Source organism: Xylocopa sonorina, chromosome 8, assembly GCF_050948175.1.
Source record: "Xylocopa sonorina isolate GNS202 chromosome 8, iyXylSono1_principal, whole genome shotgun sequence".
Lineage (NCBI taxonomy): Eukaryota > Metazoa > Arthropoda > Insecta > Hymenoptera > Apidae > Xylocopa > Xylocopa sonorina.
This window is the reverse complement of record NC_135200.1, coordinates 6,129,252-6,150,131: the sequence shown is the minus strand read 5'-3', so window position 1 is coordinate 6,150,131 and position 20,880 is coordinate 6,129,252. Positions and strand designations below refer to the sequence as shown.

The following is a 20,880-nucleotide window of genomic DNA, read 5'->3' as shown; positions in this document are numbered from 1 at the left end:
CGTGCCCTGGGCTTGTAATGGCCGGCCGCGGCGTATCATTACGTGGTTACAGTAAAGCCCCACAGGTCGTAACGTTCCATTAAAACGTGGATTTGAAATAAGACCGGCGACCCCACCCTGAAGACCACGCCAGCTATTACACGGCGTGTGCGCGGTACCAGCGCACCTACGAGAGGCTAATGAACGCCGATGCTCAATAATCGCGACTCTGGTGGAACCGTGACTCCGTGTTGAGGGTGGCGACGCCATTTTGGTGGCCCTCGGATGGACTCTGGGACCAGTTGTGGTTTGCAGCGCGCAGATCGTGGATTTTTATGCGAAGAATAACGGATAAGTAGATGTTATGCTAATGAACACTGATGCTCAATAATCGCGAGTTTAGAGGAACCGTGACTCCGCGTTGAGGGTGGCGTCGCCATTTTGGTGGCACTCGGATGGACTCTGGGACCAGTTGTGGTTTGCAGCGCACAGATCGTGGGTTTTCATGCGAAGAATAACGGATAAATAGATGGTATGTTTATACGCCGATGCTCAATAATCGCGACTCTGAAGGAACCGTGACTCCGCGTTCAGGGTGGCGTCGCCATTTTGGTGGCCCTCGGATGGACGCTGAGACCAGTTATGGTTTGCAACGCGCAGATCGGGGGTTTTTATGCGAAAAATAAGGGCTAAGTAGATGTTGTGCGAATATGTATGCGTTATTGTGATTTTGTTGCGAATATTTGCGATCGTAGAAAAATTGTAATAATCAATTTTGATAAAGAATAGATACTTTGTAAATTTGTGGAGGGATAATGGAAATTGAACGAACGGAAATCGTTTCAACGAAAACTTCGTTATTGAATAGCACTCGTTTGTGAACGAGGAAAACGTGTAACAAATATTATCTTTGTCTACTCGTTTGTTTTGTTCGATGCGAATGTTAATGCCGGTTAGCGCCGGTGATTACGTAACGGATAACGTGAGACGGGAAAAATTGAATAGCTTCTATGCAAACACTGGCCGAACCTCGAGCTTCTCGACGGCGGTGCGTTAGAAAACGTCGGACGGATCGAAGAAATGGTGTTTGGATAACTGTGATTGAATTGAATACGGTATGGATTGATTGGTTCGTTGATGGGCTTACGACTCCTATCTCGTGGACTTTGTTTTCTGCTGTTCAGTTTGATTGAACGTGTGTTAATGGTAATCGATTGAATCGCTCGTGGATATTTCGCTGCGATATCTACGTGGGCCGCGTTTAACGTTGAGGGAATCAGTGTGATTAGCCCTTTATAAGCACGTTACACACGATTAAAATTCCTCGTTTCTTTCCGCCTTTTTTTTTCCTTACCGTTACTATACGCGGATCGTAATGGGTGTTTACATTTCTCGTTAGAGGCTGATTTGCAGAAATGTCTTCCACGACACGGTGAATGCGTGTACGCATACGTGTATATCTATAATGTTGCTTTCATCGAAGCAGCGTAAAACAGCAAATTATATTTAACTTTCTTTGGGCTAATATAAAAGTACAGATTGTAGATAAATTTGCTGCACGTGTCATGGAAAACTTCAACGAACAGGGCACGAGAATAATAATTAAGAACAGAAGGATGATTAGAGATGCCGATTTATGGATTTACTCACCTTCCTCGCGACCCTCCGCGTCCTTGGCCTGGATGAGGATCGCTCTGGAGTAATTCAATTTTTCCAGCAGGTTCACCATCGTGGCCAGCCTGCTCCAGGCGTCTCCGGGTGGGCTGCAACCAGACCAGAGTTTTCGTTTGACGTAAATAAAGAACCAGCGAAATTCCCATCGTTAGAGGCGTCTGGCTATCGGTTTGGAATCGCGTAACAAGAAACCGGAAGGATCCAACCACGGATCGTGCTACCGACCCGCAATAAATATCACAGCTGTTATTCACCAGCCGGCCAGAACTACGCGCGTCTCACGATTCGCGACGTCTAAAAAGGGTCTAACAATCACAGACAGACACACATACTACTCCTCGTTGGAAATTTAACGATTGAAATATCGATTCGTAACGACATAAAATGCCTTTCAAGACTCGGGGAATAGATTAATCTGCAATTTAAATATCGTAACGGTAGCTAGTTGCAATCACGAGGCGATTTAGATTTCTATAATCATCCTTAATCGACACTGTACGTAATCACCATAGACTACGAATGAATTTATGACCAGAATAACAAGGAAAGAGAGTTGTTGAACAGTAATTTGCAGTCGCGTGCATCTCGTACACTTTTACATATTTAAATCCTCCACGAACGCATAAGCATGACACAGGGGGTGGTTTCGATCGTGAAACGATTTAGACTTTCTGTTTATAATAAAAATATTCACCTCCCACTCTCGTGACGAATTCAATAAACACGCGCAAGATTTCTCGATACTAAAGCATAAAGGAGTACCAATAAATGGCAATTAGCCGCGGTCCACCGTGAGAACAGCGAAACCGTTCGATCGATGACCCCCACGAGGGGACCAATTCAAGGAAAGTGAGGCAAACAAACGAGCGGACTCCGTTCGATCGAAATTAATAGCAGATCAGAATTTCACGGTCCCCGCGTTCGTCGAACCGGGCACGGTTGTATCGGTGACATCGTTAAAATATACGAGGTGTCGGTAAGCGGTGTTGCACGCGCGCGTATCCACCGTGCCCACTTCCGTGTTACTGTAAATCCAAAGTCGTCCGTTTAATTATTTTCACCGCGATGAATGGCAGCGCGCGGGGGATCATTTTCCAAGCTATCGATCATTCGATGCTATCGCGCGCAGCCCCCGGAGGCGGCGATAAAGAACCACGGCGCAGACCGTCAGCATCGAGGAAGAAGAGGAAGAAAGAAAGGGAAGAAGGAGAAGAAAGAGGAGACGAAGAAGAAGAAGGAGAAGAAGAAGAAGAAGAAGAAGAAGAGGAGGACGGAAAAAGAAACGCGCACGACTCTCAGTGTGTTGGCTCCGCTCGCGTACCCGTCGACTAATCGATTGCCGTCATGAAAGGTCATTTGTTAATTGCGCCCTCGTACCCGCGCACCCCATCGTTTCTGTTCCTCGTCCAATTGGCGGACCTCTTTATCGCTAAAATTATTAGCGATCGCTTCAACGGGGGCTTGATTGAAAATTAACGCGCGCCACCGTGGAAAAAAAAAAAGTTTCGAATCGCGAGCACACGTGAGAGGGGTGGCTCATCGCGTGAGAAGTGAATTTCGCTCGACGATACCCAGGCGAGTTGAATTGTTGAACTGGTTGGAATTTTGATAAGAATGACACCAGTCATAGTTAATTAGCGGTAATGTTGCTTAAGTGGAATTGATTGTACGGATAATTCATGGCTCGTCCAACGATGCGTATCACAATTTATTAGTCTAAGTGCGCGCTCGTAGACTTATTTCTCGCGGTGATGATAACTCGGTTCTTGTCCTGTGAGAAAAGTACGAGTATAAGTGATCTTGTTGCATCGCGCTCGATAAGCTCATTCTTGAGATGCACATCCGCTGTTTCGCTGTTCAGCTGGTTACTTTTCAGTTTTAATATACGCCATCGCGTTAATTACTCGTTTCACAACACGTACGTCCTTCCTCCGCTGAGTCAGACCGCGAGCTAAAGTGTGTCTAGCATTCCAAAGCTTTTGCATTTTTCACTGGGATTTTTGTATCCTTAACTTTCTCTGACAAACATCTTTTAATTAAAGATTATTATATCTTCTGGTTATACTATACTATTTTAACCAAATCTCTTTATACTTTGCGAACTTTCATGCTAATCAGACGAAAAAGGACAGAAACAATCTTCGTCTGAAATTAACGATCGAAGTACAAACGCTATATGACAAAGTTGCACGAGTGACTATCAATGTCCTTGAACAAACAAGAAAACCTGATTCGCAATTGATCGAACCTGAAACTAGATCAAGCTTCCCCAATTATGGACACCATAGAGCGCAAATAGAGAAACTGAACGAGCGAAGGAGAACAGGAGGGACATAGAAAAAACGGTGACAGTGATTGATCTCGCAATTACACGGTCCCAGGCACGCGCGGTGGGAAGATCAAAGTTGCTATCCTCGGCGAATAGAGCTAAAAAGAAGAGGCACGGATCCCCCCACTGCTTTTCGAATGAGAAAAAAGAAAAAAGCAGAGAAGCAAGAAAAAAAAGAAGACGTGGAAGAGCAAGAAAAAACGGAGGATCGACGAAGTCGCGATTCGACGGCGGATTAATCGCGAACCGCGTCCCATAAATAACAGCCGTATCCGCGAATATGACCGCGAATCCGCGTTATCCGCAGAGGAGGAGGCGCGAGTACGATCGCGAGCATCGTTGAGGATCGCGTCCTTGCCAAGGAAACGGCTTCGTTCGCGTAATTGTTAATCGCTAACGAGCAACAATAATTAACTTATCCAGTCGGATATAGATATAGCTTATAGTAGTTAGCTCGGCTGGCTGGTCGATCGGCTGGCTGGCTGGGTTCGGTTGCGCAAAGAGGCTGGGGGCTTGGATCGCGAGCGTTCGCGCAGTTACGGGACTAAAGGGGCCTTGAAACTCGTTTAATGGACGATAGATCGCATCAGTCGGCCAAGCAGCGACTGTTTTCTCTCTTTTTCGACCGCTCTTCCCTTCTTTTTTTTCCCTCCCGTCTCGTTAGAAAGATCCTGGGGATCGATGCGTTCCCTTGGTCCCCGGCTCGATACTGAATAAAAAGCCTTGTCTTTGATCGCGCTCGAATCGTCGACGAAAAGGCGACGTGTGCGTTGCTGTGGCTCAAAACGAGCGGTGGCCGAGTTTTTGGCACGACACTCGATCGACCTCGAACGATCGCGAAAATCTGTCGTGCAATTAGACAAAGATGCCACGACACGTTCTCATAAGATCGTTTGAATTCCAATGGATTGTTAGAGTGAGACGCGTGAAGCGATTAAGTACGAATATATTAACTCGTTATTAGAATTCCTTGGCACGGAGATGAAGATTAGGATTCTCAATTAATCAGAGTTGCACAACTGTAGAAGATCAAATATGGTATTATGGAAGATGACACGCAAGACGGAATCGCAAATTCGACTAAGCAAATAGCTATTCAGCGTGAGTCACACGCAATTAACTTCAATTCTAACCGCTCTCATATTCATGGAGACGAAGGAGACGAAGAAGTAGAAAACTGAATAATACCTATTAAACGCGTTTATCTCTTCGTGCATCCATTTTTTCTCAGATCAACGGTACTCGAATACGAACACAGTGGTATCTTTATTACCAACGAGTCTCGCGTATCTGCTGCATAAATTCAATCTTGAGTATATAACCGTGAAAACAAAGGTTCCATCAAAATCCCTGACTCGTAATCGCAAGAATGAAAATTCTCTGAATACAACTTTCCCAAAATTCTCATGAGAGACTCTTCTGAACACTGAACGTCTGCACCGTAGGTGGAAGTCGTGTTATCAGTGGATGCGCGCGCGAACACACACACACACGTACACACATGCAAACAGGTACAAAGAGCTGGTAAGGGCCTCGTTTCTGCATTTTCAAGCGGGCCGTGGTCGCTAACGACGCGTCGATCCTCGCCAGCGATTCCGTGGCACAGCTCCTTTGTCAATCATCAAGGGGGAACGCAAGAAGATAATTATACGTTGATCAGGCCTTTCCTCGAACCTGGCCGTGTTTTGCATTGCCATCGCATCGACCGACCAGCCGTGCTTTTATTTCGATGAGTCACTCCCACGCTGGACGATTCGAGAACGGAACAGGTTCGCCAGCCGGCGACTTCGACGCCGTTCGTATCGTTCCTCCTCTCCTCTTGCGATCATCCCTTCTTTCCACGCGAGACAGTCTCCCTTTTTACATTTCCTTACAAATTTCGCTAAGCTTTTTCCTAACCCAACGTTTGTCTCGAAATTAGGAAAATTCTCAAACGAGCAAGAGTAGCCAAACAAATTTCCAAGATCGTGAAACAGAAGTTGAACCAGCTGTTGCTCGCGCGAAGAACAAGAGTGGCTAACGAAAAGGTCATAAATTACGTTGAACCACCGTGTACGCGTAGCAGACCTCGGGAGGATCGCTTGGTACGAACGATTTAAGCGGTTTTCAGCGAAATTTCCCGTGGCGTTGCTCGCGATAAATCACGTGGACCGCGCGGTCGCGGAGATGTTCCGCGTCGCGCGTGACGTCTCCCCGGCGTCGTGGACTTCCTTGGCCCGGGAATATTGATGTCCCGCGAGCAGAATTAATAGTCCGGCACAACAATCATAATTCAAAACACCTGAAGTGTCAACCTGAATTAATAGTCGCGCCGCCACGGCCGTGAATATCTCTCTTCCCGTCGTCCCCGGGTCGCTCGAACGCTCTAGGAGATTAATCTGTTTGACAAAAGCGACGCGGCGGAGACGCGCGTTCCACGCGTCGCCGCACGTCGAATTAGAACCGAGCCGGTGATAATTGCGCGATGAACTCGGGGACTTCCTTGTGAGCCTGAATACGGACGTGCTCGATGGTTCGCTGCGATCTCTTCTCTTCAAAAACCCCTTCAACGTTACCCTTTGAAATTCTAATTCAAATGCGTTTACCAAATTTTGCTGCAATCTCATACGTTCGAACAATTTTTACACGCGATAGAGGTTTGATGCGATCTGGGACAAGTTCTCTCAGCGGCGGCCATTTTGGTCCCAGGCGCCACGACACCGAATTTGGGGAAAGAAAAGAGTTTAATCGAAGAACTGCTGATTCGCAAAGTTGAACGCGACATAAATAGAAAGTTAGATATCAGTGGGATTTTTAGAAGTTTTCAGATTAAATAGAGCACGAATTAATCGCTACCCATCGCTCGTATCTCGCTAAACAGATATTGACGAAAGGAGCCTCTGACGCTGAATAATTTCGTGGCCGTGGCGTAATCTGCTGGCAAACGTATGCATCGCGCGCGCTTACCGACTGGACTCTCTCTCTCTCTTTGGAGAACAGAGCCCGGATTCGTACCGCAAAACCGCAAGGCTGGAGGATCACCGAGTTCCAGATGCATTGCAGGTTCTTTCCGCGATAGACTAATCCCAGCGCGCGCTCGCTGCGCGACACAGCTGCGATATTTATTAGTCCCGGTGGCATTTCGCGGTCGCATTTTAACGTGTAACAGTAATTAGAAAGTTTAAAGCGGGTTTAAAGCGGGAATTGTCCGCGTTTAAACGACGGGACGCTTGAAACTTGGTTCAATCGACGCTTTACGGGGGGAAGTTTTAGCGTTACAACATCTGTGAAGTCATGGTAAAGAGAGTTCGAGCTTCGAGCTTGTAGAAGTTTCCTGCGAGCGAGCGATTTTTTTCATTTATAAAAGGAATGAACTATAAATTGTTGATCATGTTATATAATAATATAGAAAATAATATAGAAAATAAGGAAAAATTGTATCGATACGGGAAAAAAATGGGAATGTAAGGTAGAAATTTCGATGAAAGACTCACCCGACTCTGTAGTCAGTGCAAGATGGCGGCGGATTCCAGACGGTGCTGTGACAAAGCATCCAATCGCACCAGATCTGAAACAAGAATGATTCAACGATGGAAGATAACTGTCTTCAGACGCGAGGGATCGCCTCTATTTATAGAGTGTCCAAGTGGCACATCATTTCGTCTGCCGCGTTCATCTATCCACCGGAAAGTGAATCGTATGCTACCAGTCTTGTATCGCGTCTAGCTCTATCGGCAATTATTAATGGTCTTACGTTGAACAAGAGTGAAACTGTTGGCATTATTGCTGGTCTTCGATAGCGATCAGAATTCTCTCGGAATTTATTCAATCTCAATCACTGGATGCCTTTCGAGGAGGATTCTGTTCGTACAGAAGCCACGATCTCAGTCACTCCGACTTTAACCAACATCTTTTGACAAAATAAATAAAATGCCAGAGTTCAACGAAAAGCCAGAATCAAAATCAAATACCATACGAATAACCCCAAAACGATACCCAAAAATCGTATCGAAATAAAGAATCTATACTACATTTAACAACGTACGCAGAAACGTGACCATTCGATACAGCACTCTACACTTCCAATAACCACCCCGACAATTCCAGCTGGACAATTCGAAAGGCATCCCACACTCGCAGCTGCTAGTCGCAGGATCCCCCGCGGCGATGGTATCGCGTAGGATGGTACGCATCCTTGAAGGCTGCACCAGCTCGAGGGAACCAGGAAGGAGCTGGTTACGCGCGCGCGGTACCAACGGCTTGTCATACCCGCTGACCTTTATCGATGGGGCGCGCGCGCATAGTTCACGTGCGATGGGCGCATTAATCGCGACCACCAGATTGCATAATAAGCGGAGAGAGGGTCGAGGAACAACGGCCACCGCGAGGAACCGCGTGGGCGCTGGCGAACGTTCATAATTTCTCGTTTAAACGCGAGCGCACCCCTCGCGCGCGGTTCTCCATTATGGCGTCGACGCGTTCTGGCGACAGCTGGACGGGTTCCGGTTACGAAAAATCGATCAGCTTGAGGAACGGGAGCTTGAGGAACGTGTTGCATCGACACGTGGCTCGATTCGAGTGCGTCCGTTAAAAATTCGAATGCTAATGAGCTGCGCTGCTCGCGGTTGCACGTCGAGGATGATTTGTGTCGGGTGCTCCCAGAGCTGTTTTTAGCCGATCGCAGTTCGGTGGATCTCTTTTACGGATCTTGTTACAAGTTCGGATGATCAATGCTGCGAGTGGTTAACTGACAACGCGCGCTCGTTGTCGCTGCACTTTCTCTCTTTGCATGCGAAACACAGTTGGGATCGTTAATTTAACGAATCGGTAAATTGTTCCTCGCGGACGCTTGAAATTTGGTAAGATGAATGAGTTTTGTCTGGATAACAATCGAAGATTAAATAATTTTTTTCTTAAAGACGATTCTGAAATACGAGAATTGATCGTAACCCAAGCCAACGCGAACTTTTCTCGGTATCCATCATATAATTCATTTAACCGAGAACGATTAATCAAAGAGGGAACGACTCGCGCATCACCGTTGACAAATTACCAAGTAATTCTCTCCGCGTTATTTTTAGATCCTCCGGAAAAGACAATCGAACCCGTCGCCACGGAGCATCGATTGTTCATCATCCTCGACGATTACCAACTTTCCTGCGCCTTTCTTACCACGGACTCATCGATCCGCGATCGACGCACGCGATAGCGCGCGGAAGAATGTCCATCCGTGCCACGTTGGTGGACGCCACGTTCGCTTTGGAAAAGAAGAAAAAAAAAAGATAGAAAAGAAAAATCACGAGACACCAACCACCGCGCGATGCACCTTCGTGAAACGCGCACGGGTTGCCTTACACGCGGGTCGCCGCTTTTTTCGTCGCGTTTCTTCCAACGAGATTACGGTCTACGCTACGCAATTAGAATGACGCGCGGTTTTCCCGGTACGGTGAAAGTTTCCAGGAAAAAGAGATCTTGATAGAGGCCCATTAGATATGCCGGAGATAACGGAAATACCTTGATAGCTGGTAAAAGGACTTGCATGTCCTCGCTAACAACCATCCTCGGCTCCTCGCCGCTGTCCAACTGTGACTTGAGCAAGGACACGCCACGTTCTAAAATCAGATTGAACATCTGCAAGGATACGACCAGTGCCCTCTCCTGGACCTCAGACCGGTACCCCTGCTCCATTTGGGAATCTGAAACAACGAACGAAAGGGTAGAACCGTTACCATCAAACCAACAACACTTTTTTCAATAACTATTCCAATAATTTAATCGTTCTACGATCCTCAAATCATTTCTCATTCGATTACCATTCGCCCAGAAAGATTCTAAAAATTCCTAAAAACTTGTCTCAAACGATTGTCATTTACTATTTCTCTCTGTTCACCCCTCGCTCAGCGTCCTCGAAGCCAGCGTACGCGACGTAACGAATCATTCGAGCGGCAGCCGAAACTTTCTCAGACCGGTTCGAGGTCCCCAGAAAACGAAGGAATCGAGAACCTTCTCCTAGCCAGGACGCACTCTGAATAGAGACATACGCGAGAATATTTACGCGCTGGATGCCCCGCGGCGAGGGTAGTCTCGCGCGCGCGCGCGCGCACACCAACCGCGTAAATTGAATTTACTAAGGGCAACCGGTCGAATATGGGCAATACTCCGTCCCCTGCACACGACACGGGCCACGGTGCATTACAGGTACGCGTTTATACGCGGTACACGGAGAGGCACCTACTCTCGGGCCCATGGCGTCTGGCAGTTTAATTTATCGCGGACGAGGATAATAATTAGCGTTTAACTGCGAGCCGCGGCCCGTGTGGTCTTCTTCCACGATGGGAGTGTAAAGGGTAATTAGTTAGGGAAGATTTATAGAAAGGCCTCGTCTAATTGCCAATACGATCATTAGCGAAAATTACGCGTATCGTCCTGTCCACTTCCTCGAGGATCGCCACCGCCCCCTTTCACATTCCTCGCCTTTATTCTCGTCGCAGCCGCGATGCTCCGCCGATCCTGGCACACCTATCACACGATACAGGATTACTCGTTATCGATTAAGGAAGCGATCAATCGCGCGACGAAATTCTATCTAAAGGGTCGAATGGTTTTTCGTTAGAAATAGATCTCTCGTTACATCAAAACCTCGCAAGCATTAGTAGAAGCTTTAAAAAAATTCAAAGCTCCCAGTGCAAAATTAATAAAGGAAACATCGTCCATAATACCAGTACAGAATATTTCCTTAACTCTTACTAGAAGATTCAGAAAGCAAAATTCAGAAGCATCGATCGAAACCGAGAGACACTCTGGAACCGTATGTAAAGTCGAAAAGATCAACTTCCGAGCAATTACCCGTCGCGAGGGCTTTGATTACCGCTCGAGAGTCGAGCTCCAACCCTGCATCGTAGCAAGTGTCGGCCGGAAGTTGCGACGGTTCGCAGAAGGACGGCCGTTAACTCGATTGGCGCGAGGGAACAAGGGCGGAACGGAGGCGCGGGAGAAGGCGTCCGCTCCCTTCGTCGCTAACGAACCCTGAATCGCGTCCCGCGACCGGCAAAGTGGAAGCGTGCGCCGTTTTAACGAAATCGAGGGCGGAGGTCAGCGCGCCTGCCAGTTCCCTCGTGGCGCCGATATTAACGCGATTACCTCGCGAAAACGGCCGGCGAATCGAGTTAGCCCAGCTGGCCCGGATAATTCCATTAGCATCGATTCCGGTTCTGACCCGCGACGTGTTTGCCCCTCGTCCCAGCGACGAACGTTTCCGCGGGACGTTTCGTTCGCCGTCGACGGGAATAAAGTCGTCCGTTGTCAAATTAACCGAGGCCGCTCGACGGCGGACGGGACCGGAAGGCGGGTCCGGAAGACGTCAATGGCGGTCTCTATTCTTGGCGAGACTCGCGATCGCGTGAACAGCGACTATTGACCCCTTCGTGACAACGAGAACGAAGGAGGTCAAAGGTTACAATTTAGGTTTCCAATTTTCAGGATTTCTAACATCCATAGAGGAACGAAAATGAATTATCTTCGTGGATGATATGAAAATTTTGGTGAATTCGAGGTCTTTGGGGCAACGAAGGATATGAAAGGTTACCATTTAGATTGCGAATCTTCAGGATTTCTAATGTCGATAGAGGAACGAAGAAGGATATCTTCGTGGATGATATGGAAATTTTGGTAAATTCGAGGACCTTCGTGACGACGAAGGAGATCAAAGGTTACAATTTAGGTTTCGAATCTTCAGGATTTCTAATATCGATAGAAGAACGGAAATGAATTATCTTCGTGGATGATATGGAAATTTTGGTGAATTCGAAGACGTTTTAGCTTCAGCTTCGTCAAAATCGTCGATAGAGAAAGATCGCAAGGTTAATGCTACCAAAGGAATGTAAAAAGGAGCCACAGCGTCCGGCGACTATTGAATGAAGCTTTGGTTTCGAGGACAGAGAGAGCCAAAGGGCAAGCCGTGACAGAGATCGCTGGATGAAAGGCGTTCGTGCGTGAAAATCCAGCGAAGGCCGTGACGAAATCGTCGACGTTCCCGCCTTACGCGTATGTGCGAACAAGGCTTTCGGGCCAATTTACTGGATTTATGATTTAACGCACGGGAGAGACCGCGAGAGCACGCGTGCGATCGCGGTTTTCCTACGCCGTGCTCTTTTAGCTGCCGCTCGTTTCGATAGCCACTCCGCGCGACGATAATTACCGTTATTAAGCCGAACGACTGGTTCATTAAGGCCATTTCGTGATGGATGACTACGCGTGCTGATAATTAAAAACTAGAAGATATCATTTTATACTCTTGGCGACGTTTGGGAAGAAAGGGTGTTTTTTTTTTCAACGATTCTACCAAGTGAATCAAGACGAAATAAAATAATAATAAACTTGCAATCGAAGCTTCGATTTCTCATAAAAATACTTTACACATCGAGCAATCCGGTGCGTTATTCTCATTCGCGGACGCGTGTACGATGCATTCTGAAAGCCTCGATCGCAGCTGTTACAGAACGATCGGACAGCAGCGTACATTGGCTCCACGGACAGAGCAGAATAAACGGAAAATTATGCATTTGGTACTACAACCTTCTCGCAAAACTTAATCACGACTGAATTATTCATACGACAAATCATAGTTTACGCAGGATAATTCGTCGAATTTTAAGTCCGCGCGACCTGTAATTTACCTTTAAATTGTCTGGAATCAACCGAGCGAATCTCGCGAATTATTACCATCGTCTGGCATGATCCGTCAACCGCGGGACTAATTCCACCGCTGTGCAAACAACCGGGAGAGACAATTTCCGGATTCAATCAATCCTCGACGCGCTCGGTATCGGCATGAAAAATCTTGTATTACACGTCGTTATTGCTTTCCGCGCGCGACGCGTGTCCAGCGAAATGGTACCGTGAAATAACACAGCCCCGTCGCAAAAGGAAAATGGAAGACGAGGAAGGGAGCGGCGGCGGGAGGACGGGGGAGACCGCGATGGGGAGGACAGCGTCAGTCGTGGATCCCCAGATACTTATCGCGTCCGTCCTGGAACCGTGACGCCAACGAGGATACAATGTTGGAACTGCAGATTGATCGACTGGAACTTTGAGGAGGAGCGACGCGTTCCGCTCGCGCGATTGTCGGACCTCCGCGCCGAGGGCTGTGACGGTGAGCCTCCCGACACGTCCCCGCGGATAATTGGACGTCGGTGGATTTTACACGCGGACAGACACGAGAGGATGATGCCTCTCGTGCGTACGCATAAAGCGCGGCGCAATTATGTCAGACGCGGTGACTTGTGGCCACGCGGACAGGCGGAGGCGTTTATTGGTTCTCGAATCGAGTCGATGGGCTATGAATCGTTACATATAAATCGTGTGTATCGTGATGAACGTTTTCGTCGATATGATCTGTTACAATGAAAAATTGTAACGTGTGTTGATAGAAGAGAATGGGTAAATTAAAATCTTACTATATAAAACATCGTTACGACGATATCACATGTTTCATAAGATATCGAAGATAAACGTGGATGATCGCGATGTTTCAGTAGACGAGACTTGGAAATGAGCATCGTCAACCTTGGCGAATGGTCCTCATTGCCCAGTAACGCAGCCTAACGTATATCAGATGATCTCGATTATCAGGGAAATTGATGATTCGAGTATCTCTGATCGTAAAGAGTGGCAGCAATCGGGCAGGGGAAGGAAAGGATCCCGTGGCACGCAAAGAAGCTGGCGCCTGGCGCCACGGTAGCTCGCCTCGAGACGCTTTGCCCTGGCACTGCGTGGACGTGTACCTCGATCGTGCAAAACCGATGCTCTCGAATCGTACTGCGATCTCAACGCGAAACATATCTCCGTACTATACACCACATTACAAATATAGCATAACGCTATATAAATTTCGAATTAAACGAAAGAAATCTAAATGAAATTTGCGTGTACGTAATATAAACTCGCCAAAGAGGAACCCAGAAACGAAGCGCGGAAACCAAAAGTACTAACCGCCATTTCGAAGAGCGAAATAAATCAGCGCATCGATCTTCATCCCCGTTTATCTAGACGCGCACGTAGGAATGGACAGTTTCGCTGGGCAGACGCAGATGCCATAAAACTCCCGCGCCTATCGTTCGACGGCGCATAACACGAGGCGACCTTGGATCATCCTTTTTCTTCCCCCGCGGATGGAGGAGGAGGACGGGGTAAACGCGCGCGCCGGGCCACGAGGGAAAAGAGAAGGAAAGCCAGAGGGTGTGCAAAGGGGGACGCTCGCCGGTCGTTATGCTAGCTGCTCGTGTACGCCAGTTAAGTTATCGTAAACTGGTTTGCCGGCCCGTAGAATGGCGCGCGCGGACGATTTAATAAAATGGCGCCAACCGGCTATAGCTGGATATCCGATTACGATATCCCAGCGCCGGCAGCGCTGATAAATTCCGCGAGAAAACGGTGGGGTCGTGTGTCGATAACCCCGGGACGGGGGAGTTAACGTGCCCGCCGTGCTACCGCTATTCGAGCCGCCTCTCGAAAGGTGTGAATCGTACGTACGCGACGCGGCCACCGCTCTCGAGTGCTCGCTCGCGTCTGATCAATGCCCGCTCTTTCTACTTGCGACTAGATTTTCGTGGCTCGAGGACTAACACAGACAATTCCAGGGATTTTTAATCGCTTTTTCGTGTGAAAAAATGGCACGAAACGCTCGGATGAGCAATGTAGAGGGTGCTTCGGAAGGTGTGCTGGCTATTAGAAACGGACGAGTGTTATTTTTTTTTAGAAAAATCGGGCTATCGAAGGAAACCTTCAAAAATCCACTCGTCTACTTGATATCTCAACTCGAAGCTGTATAACACGATATTCCGTTTGCGAATTCAGAATAACCCTCGAAAGTTTCAGAACAATCGTTACAGGCCGTGCTCGTTCGGCTTCCGTCAAGAAACGCGTCGACTCTCGCTTTTACTGACGCCGTAGGATCATCCCAGTAGTAGTCATCCTCGCACTCTTATATTCCAGCCAACGCACACGGACAGGCTCGCAGCGCAACGGCAGCGGGAACAGAAGAAGAAGAAGACGACGAAGCAGAAGCAGAAGAAGAAGAAGACGACTCGGATGCAGCGTCAGGCAGAAAGGTAGTAAGAAAAAGAAGGAAGGATGGAAGGAGAGGTTTATTCGTCTGCAAATTAGTCACGAAGTCGGCAGATCGGAGTGGCAGTGGCATCGGAGGATGGTGGCGGCCGCTGCCACGAACGGTGGTGGTGGTGAATAGCTCCCGCTGCTCGGATCCGTGGAGCTCAACGTACGACCTTGGCGAGGCCTTGCGAGGTCGCTGACATGATTCCGTCCTGTCCACGGGTAGATCGTCCTCGTGGATTAGGAGAGAGGAGCAGGGAGAAAGGTAAAATAGAGAAAAACGGCTGGAAGGGAAGTAGTTGAAGTAGGTGCCACCTCTTATCGTCCGCCACGTCCTTTATACGCGGATTTTTCCAGTAAGCGCCGCACCGGTTCGAGCCGGGACGATCCCCGCGCCACGCGGATACGCAATTTACCGGGGATCTAAGGTCCCTCGGGAGGGGAACGCGCGTAGCCTCTAACGAGCTCTGCGAAATCCTGTTCGTACGGATAAGCTTGTCGCGTCCGAGGACCTAAATCGAGAGTGTCTCTCTCTGTGGGCGATTATCGAAAATATATCTGGAAATTATTTTGCCGGGTAAAATTTCGATTCCCTATCGAACAAATCGCAGATTTGAATTTCACAGATTATTTTAGAAAGAAAATTAGGTTAGCGAAATTAGTTGCGTGACACGCGGAGACCTTCTGATTTTTAGAAACAATTTTATACATTCGCGCAACCTCTGGCGACTGCAAAATGGTTTCGTATTCACGAAACCTCTCTCTAACTGCTGAACACGTGGACGCCAATTAACACGTAACATCGAATTACAACCAACTTATAATCGAGTGTACTCGGAAATACTCTGGAGTAAGCGCTGAAACTCGATTACTCTCGTCCATGAACTCCGAACCCGTGATCCAAATCGTAAAAGAGAGCATCACATAGAAGCTCCGTGTCAAAAGAAGAGAGCACCACACTTCCTGGTGAAAATCGTAGGAAAAAGGTAAACGGAGGGTCAGAGCACTCTCGTGTCCCGTGACCAATCTCATTTCGACTGTAATTATACACCCTGTACACGGTGAACGTCGTCCACTCGTTAAAACGAGGAAAACGAGCAGACGAAAGGGTGGACAGTTTTGCATCCGCGTGGTACCCGCGTGAACCGACGCCATCCCCTTCCTTCCCTCATCCCTTGGCCCTGGTGTCGCGTAATTCTCCTGCTTTAAGTCGCGCGGCTACGCAGCGGGAGCAGGAAGACTCGCGGCTTCCTATAATCACCGCTGGAAATGATACGCCGATACGTAGTAATGATCGTGGATATTACGTGGAACTAACGAGCCGTCCGGTTGGCTGCCGTCGACGCTTCCGACGACCGGGGACCAGGTGCACCCTCTTCCTGCGCGTCCTTCGCCCCTCGCGACACCATTCTAGGAAACGACCGAATTATTGGCGTCGTTGGAAACACGGCCAACAAAACCGCCACTGTCGTTGCCCCTGTGAGAAGGTGCGGTGAACGGAAGCGTGCCTCCCGATAAGTTTATTATGGGATCCGGCCGCTTTTAAAGGGGTGCGCGATCCCAGTTTTAAGTATACGCTTTATGTGTATCATTTGAGAGGTTCTCTTTTTTATTCCTTCTAATTGCACGAGCCTGCAGGGAGGGAATATAAGTTCGTGAGATGGCTTGTACTTTAGCTTTTCGTTGCAGTCTGCGCGTCTCGATACGTATGCGAATTAGTTTTTTAAAGGTACGATTAATTTTTATGTAAATTATTTTCTTCTCGATGCGTAAGTGTACGTAAATGGAACGCGTGTGTGTATTTGTAATTTCGAGAAGTAAATGCGTTTTGTGTGTTAGAGAGAGGATGGAATAGAGGGCTGAGACGTTGCAGCTTTTCGTAAGCTCGCTTTCATTTGTTACAACGCGCCTTTTGTTCGTCGCTACAGATACACGCTCTTCTGGGGGGGAACGCTTAGACTGAGAAGTCAATGACGGCGTTCTCAGAATTGGTGCCCGCCAGCAGCTAACTGATCGAGGAACATTCCCATTCAGACACGTAGATACTTCACGAGAAGCCCCTTGTTCTACGAACGCGAGCATTATTCATCATAGACGGTGGCAAATGACAATAGAAAGGAAACGACTGACCTGCCTCTAACGTAACGAACCGAATAAATCACGATCGAGCGAGAGTGCCCCGCTGATCGAGCGTCTATTTTTTTCGTCACGATGACCAACTTCGAGAGCCAGCTTCCACTTTGAAGGGTACGAAAAATTAATCGTTTCATTCGCGTGCTCGATTCTTCCAACTGTAATAAAAATACTCGAACAGAGTACTTCGCTTCACAGGGCACAGCGCTTCAGTGGAACGCACGCAGCCGTTCGCATTGCAGCCTAATCTCTTATTCCCCGGGGAGGATTCTTTCGCCAGAGGAACCCCTTTACCGGTTTCCGTGTTTCAGAGGCGTGAAATATCGCTCGAGCTTCGGAGGCAGCCGTAAAATCCACTCGAATATCTTGAACCTGATCCTCTGTGCTCGCCGGCACGCCACCCCTGATCGCTTTCCGGGAAGATAAAAGGGAGCTACCGTACCGAATAAAGGAGCTGCGGCTCGAATGGAACAGTGGAAGTTGGTTATTCGGAATGCCTCGCGTCTTTCGAATACCACCGAGTATCTGGAATACCTTCAGAGGCGAACGACGGCGGCAAACGACACGCGCCTCTCTTACCATCGACGATGCTCCGTTTGCGCAGTGAAAGACGGACAAAGGGAGGAATGGCGGAGCCGCGATGGGCGTCCGATCCGGGGGTGAGATATCCCATTCGAACCTGCCTTTGGGTCGCTCGAAAACGAACGCTCTGGTATTCGTGCTCGTTCGAGGAACAGCGTCTACGTTTCCCTTCGTTCGTAAAGATTTCGCGAAATTTTATTCATTAATTCCATAACTAATTTCCATCGTCCACCCTCCACTGTTAAAATAATTACACAACGAATTAACTCTTAACTAATGAAACTAGACCATAATCGAGATATTGTGAATTTATGCTTTCCTAAGGAAACGTGTGTTCAATCTCGAATGTACCCCAATCATCCCCTTGAGAAGCTCGAAACGTCGAAGTAACGCCGCCAGTATCAGCGATGCTCCTCCTGATGGCGAGGGGGAACGAGAAAACCCCTTTCGCGGCCCGTCGATCGATCGCACCGCGGAACAGGAATGCTTGTAGACGGTGCAAGCGATCGGCCACCCGGGCGAGCCGCGCGTCGTGTCGCGGATAGATAAAGTTAATGGCTCCATCCATTCAGCGACGCCGATTATTGCTGGCGCGCGTTCGCGAGCAGCTCGCCTAAACCGCGCCGCTCGTCGGATTCCTTTTCGCGCGCGACCGTTCGCCTTCCCCCAACCGTTCTCACGCGGGATTCAACGTGACTGTCGCATCCTGTCCATCGAGCAGCTCCTGTCGAAGAGGACGAGCTGCTCGTCGATAGGATCCGTTGTACCCGATAGTTACAGTGTTAACCCTTGTTGCTACGAGGTTGGCGCCAGGACGATTGTGAAGGCTGAGGATAATAAAAGTATAATCGAAACTTCCTTTTTGGGAGAATTGAATACTTGATGCGACACGTGGAGAAACTTTGTACAGCTTGACTTGTGGATTCTTGTTATTAATATATGTGCAGGTATAAAAGTCAGAAGTCAGAGCCCTTTCTCTCAGTAACGAAGTCTGCTATGCAATTTTAATTACAATGACCATATTTTTCATTATTTTAGTTCGTAGAAATTTCCTCTTTCATGTACGATATAATCCAGATTAGAATGTTTTATAACGGTACCAGTTTCTCCGGGTACCATTTTACAATATATACTACTGTACGTGGCTTATATACTACGACTCGTGGGAATCCTATTATCCTCCGAAGAAAATCAATCGAAAAGTAACAAGGAAACTCTCCCCAAAGGGACAGGAGGAACGAGAAGAAAAGGGCGAGGTTATCCCTACCCACCATCCCGCCTCTTGCCTTTTTGCCTGCAATGCGGTTCCCGCAGGAGAGCTCGCCCCGTCCTCCGGATTTCCGCACGAACGGAAACCATGATGAGTCGAGACGTGACCGAGCCGAAACTGTCCACGCGATCCGCGATTTGTTCCACTGATCTCGTCGTTTTTTCTTTTTCTTTTTTTTTTTTCCTACGATGGAAATAGGGATAGTAAAAGTGGAAACGACGCTCCTGCAGGCGTCGCGAGTGGAAGGATCGCGTCGTTGGGGTAGGTTTCGCGCGGCACCGCAAGCGGACGCGACACCGCAACTGGACGTCGATCTGAAACATTGTAGCGTCGACGTTCCGCGGGAGCTTTTTGTCGATCGATCGAGATTTTCCTGGACGATATTTGCTTCTCTCGTTTCTTCGATGCTACGTGAGAACGATGGATATTGGTGATGGCTCGAGGAGATGGGGAGAGATGAGTTCGCGACGAGATACGTGTCGCGAGGATTGACTGTGACTGTGGATAATGTGTCCGTGGTGTAAATCATTTTTTGTTGCTCTCAACTTATATCAACTATCCACGAATTTTACTATAAATAATTGCTATTCTCTTAATATCGCAGAAAATCAGAATTGTTCTATAGTATTCGTGACACGTTAGCTTCATTTAATTAATCGCTCAGCGATATTTTATGTCGTAGTAATAATAATAATAATAATAATAATAATAAAGAAACTTATTTTCTGCGGTGCCCTCCGATTCGCATTATCACTTACGATCGTGTTGCTCCGATTACCTTATCTATATTAGCAGTGGATCGTTAGCGGGAGCCTCGTTACGATTAATGAAACCGGCGTCTACAATTTCACGTGCGCCAATTTCACTTGTCGAAAAATCCGCGCGATTCATCAACGTCAGATGCGCGATATAATTAATCTTTTCCATTAAAACGTACGACGTCGGGACACGATTCGTCTTCCAATAAGCTCGTCGTTATTAGCCATGATTAAAATTCACCTTAACCCTCGCCCACTTTTTTTTACAGCAATCATTCCCTTGTTCGATCTATAATCGAATTACGATCTGTGCTATGGTATTATAACGAGAGAATAATACTCTTTATCAATTTACGAAGAGGAACGTTAAATGGCTCCACTGAAAAGCTAGTCAGATTTTCAAATAAATACGAAGACGTTAAACCGAACTACCGATTTGTTTCATCCTGCGAACACTCGAGCCAAACTACACGCGTATACCTCGTAAAATATCCGTAATCCAATCGTAAATCATAAGACCAAACTTCTCTTTATTCAATGGCCACCCCCGATAATAAATATCCCCGTCTCCCTTAATCGAGCCATCCGAGTGCTCGCATTAACGATAATCCTGGCTGCGGCGGTGGAGAAACAAAACGCGATAAATAACCGAAAATCAGGAGAAATCCTCGCCTCTATTCAGCGTGCGCGAAATAAAACGGAAACAGATATCGACGGGTCCGTTCGCGGGTCGGCTTAAATCGCGAACGCGTACCCGTAGCCAGGAGGGCTGCCAGGTAGGATGTTCCGGATGAATATGCATGAGACGAAGGCCTGTTCATAATATCACTCCGCCATACATCAACGGCAGAGACCACCAATTTACTTTAGCCACGTACCACGCCGGTATGTGCCGGGTTACGTATCGACCAGTCCCTGTTCCTCCACCCTCCCTGCGCACCCTCCCTTCGTCCTCTCGCCGTCCAACCCCTTCGCGCACCGCGAGCACCGCGCGTATTTACATAACGCTCGTTTCAAAGCACGCGGATATATCTTCGGACGTGGCATCGCCCACTTTCTCGCGCGCG

The 20,880-nt window shown here is 47.9% G+C and overlaps 1 protein-coding gene across 7 annotated transcripts in view; it reads right to left on the bottom strand.

Annotated features, from left to right (window-relative positions):
- LOC143426348 (telomerase-binding protein EST1A) overlaps positions 1-20,880 on the bottom strand; it is a 116,292-nt gene that overhangs the window by 40,134 nt on the left and 55,278 nt on the right. For all 7 annotated transcript variants that reach the window (XM_076899749.1, XM_076899751.1, XM_076899750.1 and 4 more), the window contains exons 18-20: positions 9,476-9,657; positions 7,456-7,529; positions 1,630-1,742 (exon numbers count right to left, since the gene is read on the bottom strand). In XM_076899749.1, the coding sequence (XP_076755864.1) occupies positions 1,630-1,742; positions 7,456-7,529; positions 9,476-9,657 (369 nt within the window). The remainder of the gene's footprint in view (positions 1-1,629; positions 1,743-7,455; positions 7,530-9,475; positions 9,658-20,880) is intronic.